The sequence below is a fragment of the Lottia gigantea genome (genome assembly GCF_000327385.1).
Source record: "Lottia gigantea unplaced genomic scaffold LOTGIsca_61, whole genome shotgun sequence".
Lineage (NCBI taxonomy): Eukaryota > Metazoa > Mollusca > Gastropoda > Lottiidae > Lottia > Lottia gigantea.
In genome coordinates, this window is record NW_008710086.1 from 863,947 (window position 1) to 876,898 (window position 12,952).

General features: G+C 31.7%; 2 protein-coding genes across 2 annotated transcripts; one reads left to right on the forward strand and one right to left on the reverse strand.

Annotated features, from left to right (window-relative positions):
- Positions 1 to 397: 397 nt before the first annotated feature.
- LOTGIDRAFT_194671 (hypothetical protein) lies at positions 398 to 6,486 on the reverse strand. The gene is made up of 14 exons (XM_009064253.1): positions 6,335 to 6,486; positions 5,684 to 5,725; positions 5,223 to 5,297; positions 4,765 to 4,926; positions 4,487 to 4,565; positions 4,180 to 4,334; positions 3,712 to 3,859; positions 3,314 to 3,378; positions 2,976 to 3,032; positions 2,514 to 2,703; positions 1,989 to 2,170; positions 1,570 to 1,749; positions 1,149 to 1,247; positions 398 to 504 (listed from the first exon to the last, which is right to left on the reverse strand). The coding sequence occupies exons 1-14, from the start codon at positions 6,365 to 6,367 to the stop codon at positions 403 to 405; spliced, it is 1,569 nt and encodes a 522-aa protein (XP_009062501.1). The 5' UTR covers positions 6,368 to 6,486; the 3' UTR covers positions 398 to 402.
- A 213-nt stretch (positions 6,487 to 6,699) lies between these two features.
- On the forward strand, positions 6,700 to 9,297 carry LOTGIDRAFT_220335 (hypothetical protein). The gene is made up of 6 exons (XM_009064254.1): positions 6,700 to 6,741; positions 7,020 to 7,082; positions 7,366 to 7,400; positions 7,611 to 7,686; positions 7,833 to 7,916; positions 8,273 to 9,297. Exons 2-6 carry the CDS (start codon positions 7,031 to 7,033, stop codon positions 8,329 to 8,331), a joined length of 306 nt encoding a protein of 101 aa, XP_009062502.1. The 5' UTR covers positions 6,700 to 6,741; positions 7,020 to 7,030; the 3' UTR covers positions 8,332 to 9,297.
- The last annotated feature ends 3,655 nt before the right edge of the window (positions 9,298 to 12,952 follow it).

Here is a 12,952-nt window from a genome sequence, read left to right on the forward strand (position 1 = left end):
CCTGAGACAATTTTCACACATGCATTAACAAATCCATCACCTTAGAACTAGTAAACGTGAACTGAACAGTATGTGAGAAAATTCAAAATAAAATGCAAATAAAACAAATTTTTTAACAAATTACGTAGATAATTTAAGTGTAGAAATTAAAAATTTCAAAATGGTGATAATCTATCAAAATATATAACTGTAGTTCATAACATATAAAATTATATGGAAAAATTATGCATTTTTTTTTAGCGTAGAGAATATTTGAGTAATCACACGATTCAGAAAAAATGTTAACTTTCAAAAATGATAGAAAATTTTGTATGCGCATAATTATATTTAACCTATAATTTCCTCTCTCAACCTTTCATCATGTACTCAACAATCTAACCGTGAATGTGAGGTGTGGTGTCATTATTTCTGTATAGGCATAGTTGTAGCTGTCCCAGTGATTCCTGCATCATCAGCCTTCCATAACTGTGTTACAGTCTTGACCTGCGTATAAAACTGAATTCCCTGAAAATAGAAGATCAAACTGAGGTGCATATTGATTACTATTAAAAAAATACGAAGATAACCTTCCACTTGCCATCCATGATCGGAGAAATTGTAATGTATCATCGGGATCATTTCAGATTCTGTCTATAACTTAACCTCCAAGTAAAAACGTATAGAATCCTTTTGAGCTTCTTGAACAAGTTTAACACCTCTCTGTTTATTATCTTGTTTGGATTATCCTGCTACAATATTTGTAAGAGAAATTGCTGTAATTTTGGGATTATTATGTATTATTTGATGACATGATCCTTTCCTCCGACTAACCTAGCAACTTCTACAAACATTAACATTTTTATACAGTGTTACCTCCCTTTCTTATACATTCACTATCATGTCAGAGTTCAAGGAGGGAAGATGTGGGCGTATAATAACCACTGGAATTGACTATATAGGCTATAGCATGAACTAAAACAATATTACATTGGATATTCACTTCTGAATAACTTTTAAATAAATGTCATTGGGTGACAATTTCAAACCATGTTTTAAAGTAGAATCTTGTCAGATCATGAATAAGTGTAATGATAGATTTTAATCAAACTATGTTGTCACAAATGACATCTGATTTCGAAAAACATTAATTTCCTGAAAACTGGACCTACCTGTTTGCCATAGAAGTTGGTGTCACCTCTAAATGATCCTCGTGAACCAGTGAATGAAAACATGGGCAGGGGAACAGGGATTGGTACGTTTACTCCAACCTATAATATAGATAAATCATATCAAAATGATTATTCATGTGTCAAATTTATGATTATGATACCAAATGAATACACAAGGTAGCTTAGGATAAAGTTAAGATACAGTGGAGCCGTGTTTATCTGGTTGGCGATAATCCGAAACCCCGATGTACAGGATTCAAAATACTTACCGGTATTACTCCAAAGCAAAATATTTCCTTCCTTCCATTGACCATATAAATTCAAAATAAGCAGGTGAAACTTGAATATGGGATATGTTAGTGTCAAAAGTTTAGGAACAATTCCTGTGTTGATGCTAAAATCAAATTTCAATATAACCTACCTGTCCTACGTCACTTTCCATGGTGTATTTTCTGGCGGTGGCTCCGTTTGTTGTAAATATAGCAGTACCGTTACCATAGGGATTAGAATTAACGATAGAAATAGCTTCATCTAGTGTATCAACTTCTAAACTGACTAAAACTGGGCCGAATATTTCTTCTTTATAACATGTCATGTCCGGCTGAAATCAGAACAAAAACTTTTGATATTTTCAAAAATCAGAGAATGAAATGGACAAAATTTTCTTACAATAAAGAAGAGAAATTATTTAAAATAATAAAACCTAGGTTGAGAACAATTCTAATTTTCCAAATAGAATTTTCTATACCAAATTTTTGCCACAAAAAACCCAAATTTTCCATTTAAACTGCATACTGTTATGCATAATTCAAAGGCCAAAGACTCCAAGACTGAAACTACCTTGACTTTGTTCAAAATTGTTGGACCAACAAAATTTCCCTTCTCATAACCTTTGACCTTGATGTCTCTACCGTCTAATAATAGCTCTGCCCCCTCTTCTACTCCAGACTGGACCAAGTTACAGGCTCGTTCTTTAGCTTTGGGCGAGATCAATGGTCCAAGGTCGGCATTGGGTTCATGACCTGTCAAATATTTGAACAAAATATGAAAATTTGACAAATAAAACTAAAATATAAAGATTTAACACAAGTTTTTTATGAACAAGACTGAAAAATAACGAGAAATTCTAACAATCATAAAGATTAAACAATCACACGTCAAGTTTATATGAACACAGTGATACAGTGGCTTTTTACAGCACTAAAAATAATAGTCTATGGGTAAAATACAACAGTTTTCAGACATGAGAGTGTACTCATAAGAAATTGGATGTTCTCTATAGATTTTTAACAAAGGATTGAATGGCATTGGATTAAGTTGAGTATTAATCAGATATTCAAGTTAAATATGATCTAACAAAATTACCAGCATTAACTTTCAGTTTTTTCGCTCTTTCAACTAATTCAGGAATCCATTTTCTAGCCTCCCCTACAAAGACAGCAGTTGACAGAGCCATACATCTCTGACCAGCAGCCCCGAATGCTGCCCCTACTAACTGTGTTAATGTACTCTCTTTATTAGCGTCTGGCATAATAACACCATGGTTTTTAGCTCCCTGAAAAATAAAATGAAGTTGATAATTTTGGGGGTCATCTTGTCGCTTCCTGGTGAAAAAAATATACATGTAGATAGATTTGAAAAAAGGGTTGAGGTCACAAAAAATAATCAAATATTTGATGGGTTTTGTTGCACACAAAGTTTCAACAATTTACATTGTCATTATCAGGAATTCACCGTAAAATAATCTTTTAGTGTAAAAATTAAACTTAAGTGCAGAAAACAATGGGGTAAAGACATAGATTAAATAGAATTCGATCGTGAACTTACCATATTTGATTGCACTCGTTTTCCACTTCTAGATCCACGTTCGTAAATATACTGACCCTAAAATAATAATTTAACAGTTACAATCGTTGATCTACTTGAACTCTTTTACCTACATATAAACTGTTTGTCAACAATACCACCCTCTGCCTGTACATACTTCCTACCCCAAAGCAAAATATTTCCTACCCCAAAGCAAAATACTTCCTACCCCAAAGCAAAATATTTCCTACCCCAAAGCAAAATACTTCGTACCTCAAAGCAAAATATTTCCTACCCCAAAGCATAAATTCTTATAATAAATTGTAATAATAAATTGTAAAGAATTAAAGTAAACTTACAGCTTGATCAGAACCAACAAATGAAATAGCCTTGATGTCTGGATTATCACAGATAAAATTTACAGCTGAAATGAAACACGGAAATGAAAATGAAATGAATGGAGTTTTACGTCCTACTCTTCTGCACCTTATTGCAGACAGGCAATGCCATGCAGTGTACGTTGAGAGAAATTCTGGCAGAACAGCAGCATTAACCTACTCTTTTTCAATTCAAACTGTCAAAGGAGAAAAATAAAACTTAAACAGGTAAAGTTGACAAAAAGTGACAGAGATGGTTATTGTGGTTTGGCAGCATGGTAGACCAGACAAATCATAGGAAATTATATTTTTTGATTTAGCACTTTATAAATTCAGACATCAAGATTTTAAGAACATAGAATTACAACTTGGTAACTTACAATCATGTGCTCCATGTATAACATTGACAACACCATCAGGAAATCCTGCTTCCTTGGCTAACTGAACTAACATCATGGTGGCTCCAGGATCACGTTCTGATGGTTTAATAATACTGGTATTACCACAAACTGTTGCCATTGGAAACATCTACAAAATAATGAAAATCATTATGGTATTTAAAAATGGAAAGTTCAAAAGTTCAGACATAAGAATTTAATTCAATCAAACATTATCAGTTTAATCTTTGTATCTAAATAGTGAGAAAATCACAGATATTCATACATACACATTTTTATTGTTGTGATAAAATAGCAATGATTGCAATAGGAAGTCATCAGAATACTAATTAAGTCATTAGTCTACAGAAATAAAATAAAAAATAAACATTTTTGTGAACTCTCCAAAAGGGTAACTAGGTTTGTTTTAAACGAAACACAAGGGGTTGCTCAAAAGAAAATTCAACTCACCCACAAGGGAATCATGGCTGGGAAATTAAAAGGGGTGATACCAGCGACGACACCTAGTGGTAAACGGAAGGTCATGGTGTCCATATCTTTAGCGATACCGTGTAATGTTTCACCCAGTTGTAATGATGGGATACTGCAACAATGTTCTACCACCTCTATAAATAGATAAAAAGAATATTCTAATCAAATAGAGCAATTTCTGTACATTAATCTGGCCAAGTTTAAGATGGGATGGTGGACTAGTTTAAGATGGGATGGTGGACTAGTTTAAGACAGGATGGTGGACTAGTTTAAGTATGGTACTTACGTAATCCTCTATAGACATCACCTTCTGCATCTACCAATGTTTTACCCTGTTCTAATGTAATATTAGCTGCTAATTTTTTCTACAATCAAACCAAAATTAAAGTTAAATATCATTTTGAGTTTTTTATGTTTAAGGGAAATTTTGTCATGAGAGCAGCATTAGTCTAAGGGTATTATTTTGATCTAATCCAAGGTTGAACTGTAAACTTGCTGTTTGCGAGAAAGCGTCTAACTCACTCTGCCACAACAGCCCCTCCTGAAAACATCAAAGTTCCTTACCATATTATCTTTGATGAGTTGTTGAAATTTGAACATGATTTGTTGTCGTGTTAAAATTGTCGTCTGAGACCAAGATTTAAACGCTTCTCTCGATGATGCTACAGCAGCCTCCATTTCTTCTTTCGTACTTTCTGGTACTCTTGTTACAACTTCATTGGTTGCCTGTAGAGAGAGAAACATATAGCATTGCCAGGCATCTAATTGCACACATATTCTATTCCTTTCAATATCATATATTTCTATTCAGTGGTTGTTTTTGGTTGAAATGATATTCAGCCTTGATAGGATATATATTTGTCCTAATTTAGATACCTAAGGGGAGCCTCAAAGACTTAATTTGTCCTTAGATTTTGTCCTTAGTCTGGTATTTCTCATTTTTGAATTCTAAATTATCAAAGAATGTGTTTTTGAGAAATAAAGGCCAAATTTGGCCACTATCAAAGTCCAACCTAACTTACAGGATTATGGAGATCGATCCATTTCGTTGTTTTAGATTCTACAAACTCTCCATTTATAAAATTCTTGGTGGTTGGCTGACAAAAAAACAGATAGATAAAATATCATAAATAAAAGGCATCATATAAATAGACAGCTAATAAAACATCTCTAGTTTTAATAACTCGCTGTACGGCACAGAATCAAATTCATAGAAAGTATGCATACCAGTATATATGAAAGTTCAAGGGTGGTGTCTAATACATGACAGGCACAATATATCTAGACTGTGAAAGAGTCAAATCCTACACCTCTACTTTGGGGAGCAAGTACCAGATCTTCTGAGTCCAGTCGAAGTCTATTGCTAATTGATCATTAATAACTGGACACAATTTATATGGATAACAATTACTTTAATAAATAACTTGCGACGTTTCGACGATGATGTTTTCGTTTTCAAACCCAACTTAAAAATAATACTTACAATGGAAGCATAGCATCTTCTAAAACTATGCCCAGATAAAATCTAAAATACAAAATATCCAATCAAGAAAATTCAAAATCAAGTATGATCAAGACAAAGGGAAATGTCCTACTTTCTATGACTTTATTGCAATCAGTCAATATTCTCTTACCACTGGGTTTCCCTATCTCAAAAACCAATTTACTTGAATGTCATTTGTGATGGATGTAAGAACGTGGAGAAGTGGCTTATAGAACATCTAATTAATGAATCCCTTCCAATGTTTTACTGATCTTTTGGTGCCATTTTTAGATTCCCATACGAAACAGACTGTCTGTAGTCAGTCTGTAGTCGAAGCCCTGTAGCCTTAGCAGTGTATGTGGCACTCGAGCAACTATACAGTTTAATGTAAAAACGATTAAATTTTAATAGCATGATGTAGGTAGCCTGCCAGTTACCACAGTTACTTCAACCTGCCACCCTGCGCAAGGAGCCTGACATTACTGCAAATGTGTTACAAAGCTGAGTGGCATTCATTCTCAACTAAACTTGTTTTAAATTTGCTGTGACAGATTACAACAATCAGCTAAACCAAGTCTTGGAAGTTGGTTGGAATTCTGACATTGATGATGTAACTGGTTGTTTTCTCTTTAAGTTTTAATGACAGTTTACCTGCTTGGCTAAAACCAGCCTCAAAGCCGACATTTTAACTCTGTAACTTTTCAACTTGGTGACTTGATGGACGTGATGAACACAGAACAAGTTGAATCCAGTTCAGATTCTCTTCTGTTGAAACCCAATTTCTGCTGCAAAGTAGGTCTGACCTTGACCTCGCACTGCCAGATGTCACACAACTAGGTCAATCCACTGACACGTTTTTATTGGTCAAAATTTGACACCCCATTATCAAAATATTGAAATTTCGTCCAAAAATTAAATTTGTATTAAATGATATCTCAAAACAAGTATTTGGTTTCCAAATTCTATTTGAAAAGAAAATAATCTCAAAAACGCTTTTGGTTTAGAGGATACCAAAATGGCGAACCAAAGTGCGGGTAATTCGCATTTCGATAACCGAGGTATTTTTAAAATAACTTTTGTGTCGCGTATCTGAGAAAATTTAAAACTCTGAATTCCTATATTTCCCATCAAATGCTACTGAAGGAAGAAATTTCGAATCGATTGAGATTCTTGAAGTGGAGAAAATGGAGGTCAAAGATGTCGATTTTGGTATCTGTTTTTTTGTTTTGGTGACGAAAAACAAGGTCAAGCGAGTTCAGTCCCTTTGAAGTGGGTGTGGCACTTTTGGAGAATTTTTTTAAAAGTATTTTAACTGGCCTATTTTCTTTTGTTGTAGATGATGAGTTGATGAGTTTAGAAAAATTAGATCGTGCATCACCTGACTTATGGCCTGAAAGAAGTAAGAATAATTTGCATAAAACACTCAGAACAGATTCACTTCTGTACTGTCTAATCACATTCACAATGTTTGCATGTAAAAAAAAGCCTACTGTTATTGACAATATGCAACAACTTGAAAAAATTTAATAGCATATGTGTAAGTTATTTATGGATCCAATTGTAAATATATTATCCAATGGTTGGTTGGTTGGTTGGTGGTAAGTTAAAGCCTGCTTACAGTTAATTGATATTGCCGGCTTGGATTACATCTAAACTTTAATTCTTGAATTGTATATTTTCAGTTCCTGGTGTCAATGATTTTGCCACTGTAAAAAGTGTAAGTAAATTTTCAAATAGTTTTCTAAAATAATTGTTCTTTAATCTAAATTTATAGTCTGACTAATTAGATACTCAATCAGACATGACTGGCAAATATAGATGATTAAACTGTTAGATATCTGAATGGATTCTGATGAATGTGTCAGTTGTTTATTTGGTAGGTTTTCTAGAATTGGCCATGTAACTGGTTATTATTGTTTTATTGCAGCCTTCCCTGACAACAGAAGAAGCCCCACCAAAATGGCTGGCTGATTTAGAAAATGATGATATTGAGCTGTTACAAGGTAAATAAAAATTGTTTTCTCCAATCTTGAGAAGCTATCATTATCTAGTTGCTAATCAGGGTCCTTGTGAACCTAGGTTGTTATGGTTAGAAAATATGGCTGTTTCTCTATATATTTAATACAAAATATTTTTTTTTCTATAACAGAATTTGGAAGTCTAACGATGTCCCAGCTTATGGAGAAAGTGAAAGGTTTACAGAATTTAGCCTATCAACTTGGTCTAGATGAAGGTTTGATGTTTTTTTTAATTTATTTCTTTTCTATAAAATTTACTTGTTGCGATCATTCAGTCTTTGAATCTGAACAGAATTGAGACATTAAAACTGTACACAAAAGACTTGATTCATTTATAGTGCTTTGAGCACACACCATTTTAGCTTGTTATACAACAATTTTTATTATTATATTCTGAACCCCAAACAATCTTTAAAAAAATATTTGTGTAGGGGATATTCTAAACCAGGCCTGTTCTAAACTATCAGTTCACAGTGTTCCATTTGGGTTATTAAAAAAGAACCTTTTGATCTGTCCCTTTTTTCCGTAGACTCCCTAAATCATGTAACTAATAATTTTGATGTAATTTCAGCTCGTGAAATGACCAGAGGGAAATTCCTGAATATTCTGGAGAAACCAAAACAAAGATAATTTTCTTTAAAAAATTATAATTCTTCATGCATCAGTTTGAAGTCAAAACAGTAACTATCTTAAAAAGAATTTTATTTCCTTAGTGATCTCCAGTTGTGTATATTTATTAATCATATGTTTTGAATGCAATTCTCAAGTAACTGAGTTGTGAGTTGGGTTTGGAACTCATGGCCACTTTCATTATTCATCAACTGGTAATCACTATAGTGTAAGGGCACCCTAGAATCATATTTCTTTAAATGTACAATCATCCTCTTGGCTTGTGGTTTGCATCATATTTTGCTCTCAGATTTTATTGTAAGTATAAATGATAAATCGCTGAAAATCTTATTAACAATAGATTATTATGGTGCTTTTGTAGAGTATAATATTTGTCTTAGCAGCTAATGTAAATATTTTAATGCGTGTGCTTTAAAATGGCAGCAGATTTTCTGTTTGTTTTACTGTCTCTGTTGTTTTCTGTAATATAGATTCACATTATGATACAAGGACTGTAGGAGGTTTTCTGTATCAGGGACATCGATTTGCACCATTCTAATATTCAATCAGACTTCAATCACTCTAGAACTAAGTGTCTATGGTAAAAACTGCTAATAATATAATAAGAACCTTTGCTATAGTGACGTCATGGAACGCTTACGTTTTGAGGAATTACAAGAACCAGATAATTGGAATGGTGCAAATAGATGAACACTAACACTATACTCAATGATACAGGAAAAAAACATCTGTATTAGGTGAAATTTAGGGCAATGGTTTTTAAGATTTATCCAAGACTTTCAAGCAAATTTGCGTTTGGATCCTGTTTCACAAAATCTTAAGCTTAAAATTTACATGTTCAGCACTTGTTCATTGACGATTGATTTTGATTATGTAGATTTTTTGTATTGTTGATTGTAAAATATTTGTGAATTTGTTTTCTTGTATTATTGATGAATTAATTTGTAATAAAATATGTCAATTTTTTGTTATTGTTGATATTTGATGGGTTTTGACTATAAGGAGCAATATGCCACTCTTTAACTGTCGAGTACTCTTGAACATTGATAGCATGTTTCATACAAGAACTTGGGTAAGTTGTTTTATATAAACAACTGAACACTTTTCAACTAGCTCTTCTGACCTGCATCACTGAAAACCTGAGGTTGCCCGAATTTCTAACGTAGTTATGAGATTTTTGCCCGGAAAAAAGTCTTTAGGGCTCCGAGAGGGGCTGGGAAGTTAATGGGTTAGTGTCTAACTCAATGCCAGTCCCCAACTCTAAATTATATTGAGAGGATTATAAAATACTAGTTAATTGTATAAAATAAAATGTTTATTTAAAACAGATATTGATATCTAATAATATTTACAAACTGTCAAAACATTCAAAATAGGTTTTCTAGCCTTTTTATATACTTGTAACTTTACTAGACATATACAGAATCTATTTACACCATTGTTATATATTGTTTTATAACTGTGGTTCCTTCAATCCTAAATTCTGACATCCCTATTACAATTATCGTTCAAGTTACCTCGCTTATTGCAATTTTGAGATCATTATCTGGTTTTCTTCAATTAGTAAGAGGACAGACAGAAAACCAGAATGGTGCAAATATTAGATAACTGTTCCTGAATAATAAAGTTAAAACATCTCTTTTGAATCTTTTGAAAACTCATTTTTTCATCATTTTTAACTCGCAGAAAATTGTACAAAACTAGTAGCAACAAATTTCAAAAATGATAGAAATACCAGATTTTGAATTCAGTTTTCAGTAAATACATGCAAGATGAAAACATGAATTTGAACATCCTACTGATCTGCTCCTTGAGGCTGTGAAATATATAAAATAACACTGGATCTAATTTTAATATAATCTAACAAGGCTACGTGTGTAAAAACTTGGATGGATTTGATTGGTCAATATGAATGACGGCAGTGTCTGACCAAATAGATTGTCAACAATATCTAGAAAAAAAGTGCCATTTTGTTTTTTTTGTTTGTCAAGCGATGATATTGCAAATATGGGTACGAACACAAACACAAACACAAACAAGAGCAGTTCACTTTATTTTGTAGGTAGAATAAGAGGTAACTAGCTCTATAATAACCCAGACTTATATTATGTTGATAATTACTAATTCTACCTACAAAATAAAGTGGACTGCTTGAAGTTACGTTTGGATCAGGTCACGTATTCTCAACACGATTTTGAGATGTTCTAAAATCAATGTTAGAAGATAAGAATTTAGGACATCCTAACACTAAGATTGTTTCAAGAATACGTGGCCAGGTCTGTATTTGCATTAATATCTTGACAATATAAACTTATAAATTGAAAGACAAGCTACCCCTCGACATGCCTAAATATCGTGACAATCTACAATAATAAAAGTTTTATGAATATATCAACTAATACAATATATTGGTTACTATGGTTACTATACCTTACTATAAACTCCATGGCAACGGAGCTCGCAATTTTAATTCATGAAATTAAAAAAAATCTAATTAACAAATCTTACAACAAAACTTATTCCATGAATAAAATTTAGTCACCTTATTAATAAATTGCCAAAACATGCAAAAAGTGTAACTGAAATATCCTTCATTTCAGTAGTGAAATTTAAAAAAAAAAGCATGAAAAAATGTCACTTCAATCTCATCTGGGATATTGAACATTTTGTGTAAAATCTCGACTGACCAATAAGAAATAAAACATGTTGCGTGATTGAGTGTTAAATTTTTCACAATGGAACAAAACTGTTGAATTTGGAAGAATTTTCGATGACTTCAATATCGTAGAATAACTCTTTTCACAAAATAATAAGAAATAGAATTATCATTCCTTCATTTCTTTACAGGGAACTTGGTTATCTGTAATCTTAGGTAATGCCTATTTTATGTCAGTTATGATTAAATACAAACATTATTCTTAAAGATCACTATTCTTAAAGATCACTATTCTTAAAGTTCACTATTCTTAAAGATCACTATTCTTAAAGTTCACTATTCTTAAAGTTCACTATTCTTAAAGTTCACTATCACTATTCTTAAAGTTCACTATTCTTAAAGTTCACTATTCTTAAAGTTCACTATTCTTAAAGATCACTATTCTTAAAGTTCACTATTCTTAAAGATCACTATTCTTAAAGTTCACTATTCTTAAAGATCACTATTTGACAAAAATACAAATAAAATAGTTTTAAGGCAACAGAAGTTACATGAAATATGATCAAAATTATTTATTATTTCTGGCACGAAACGTAAACAAACAAATATATCAGATCTAAAAATCAGTAAAAAATAAAAATGAGATTTATTGCCAATAAAAATGGGAATGTTTTTATTAATTTGGTCCGTTTTTTAATGAAATTATGAAATTTGTTGAAATTCTCTCTTATTTTATGGTGATCATGAAATAATATAACAATTTTTATCAATAATAATGATTTCATGAAAAAAACAAAAACTCAAGGCAATATGTAAAATACTTAAAATTCAAAATATTAGATATACCATAGCAACAATGTCGTAAATTCAACATTATAAGCTAATTTGTTAGTTCGTTAGTACGAAGTCTTTGAATGGTATTTAGTAATTGTGAGTAAGATAATATATAGACAAAGCTTTAGAGAACAACAATCACTGGTTAGAATGAGGACGACGGGGAGAAACACGTTGAAACATTGAATAAAACTTTAACCAATGATTGTTGTTCTATAAAACTGTGTCTATATTATTTCATTAGGATGGTATTTGGTGACCTTCAAAATTAAATTATTCATCTACTATGAATGTTAACAGTATAAAAATTGTAATGCATAGACATATCAAAGGTGTCTTGGACGGCAAATTCTTTTAAATGCATAACTTGGTGGGTAATTTAATAACAAACTTAAGTCTAGAAATTTTATATGAGCATTATAGGTTTCTGGACAGATTGTTAGAAATAAGGCAAAAAAATATACATTATCCATTAAAAATATCCCTTTTACTCGGAAAAATAAATTTTAAAAACTCTGGTGAGACAAGGGTACATTTTCTGACCCATGAAAGAAAATCATATGCAAGTTTTTCATATTTTTGTAACTCTCAAACAATGTCAAGCCTGGTTCTTCAAAAATATAGCGGTAGATATTTGACAGTTTTCTGATTGGTTCATTCCTTAAATTTATTTAACATCTAGAATTATAAACCAATCAAATTACTGTATTTCTCAAAATCTGGATCATATCTTAGTTAATTTTTTTAACGAACTGGTCTAATCTTAAGTACGGTGTAATTATTCATTTTAAAATATTGACTTCAATGTGAAAATTGTAAACTGTAAATCAACGAACATAAAATAAAAATATAAAATTGATATATAGATAGATATATATACAGAGAAAAAAAACATGCAAAATCATCAATATACAAACTAGAATATTTATACAGTGATTAAAAAATATCATTTTGTTCATTTTAGCACATTGCTCTGAAAAACTGGAACTTCAGAGCACATATGAAAACGTGAATTTGTCTTAAATATCAAAAGTTATCAATTTGAATATACAGAAGAAGTAAATGTTAAAAATATTTTGTGAACTACAGGCTATATATGGAGTTTCAGTCAAAACCAAAAAAAACAACTCC

Bases quoted from the DNA above. Each gene is read 5' to 3' on its own strand.
- LOTGIDRAFT_194671 (XM_009064253.1), bottom strand. From the start codon at position 6,367: ATGTCGGCTTTGAGGCTGGTTTTAGCCAAGCAG. The intron at 1,750-1,988 runs GTAGTTTCAGTC...TTCTGATTTCAG, and splicing joins CAATTTTGAACAAAGTCAAG to CCGGACATGACATGTTATAA. The intron at 505-1,148 runs GTAGGTCCAGTT...TTCTATTTTCAG, and splicing joins CCAACTTCTATGGCAAACAG to GGAATTCAGTTTTATACGCA.
- LOTGIDRAFT_220335 (XM_009064254.1), top strand. From the start codon at position 7,031: ATGAGTTTAGAAAAATTAGATCGTGCATCACCTGACTTATGGCCTGAA. The intron at 7,687-7,832 runs GTAAATAAAAAT...TTTCTATAACAG, and splicing joins TGATATTGAGCTGTTACAAG to AATTTGGAAGTCTAACGATG. The intron at 7,917-8,272 runs GTTTGATGTTTT...ATGTAATTTCAG, and splicing joins TCAACTTGGTCTAGATGAAG to CTCGTGAAATGACCAGAGGG.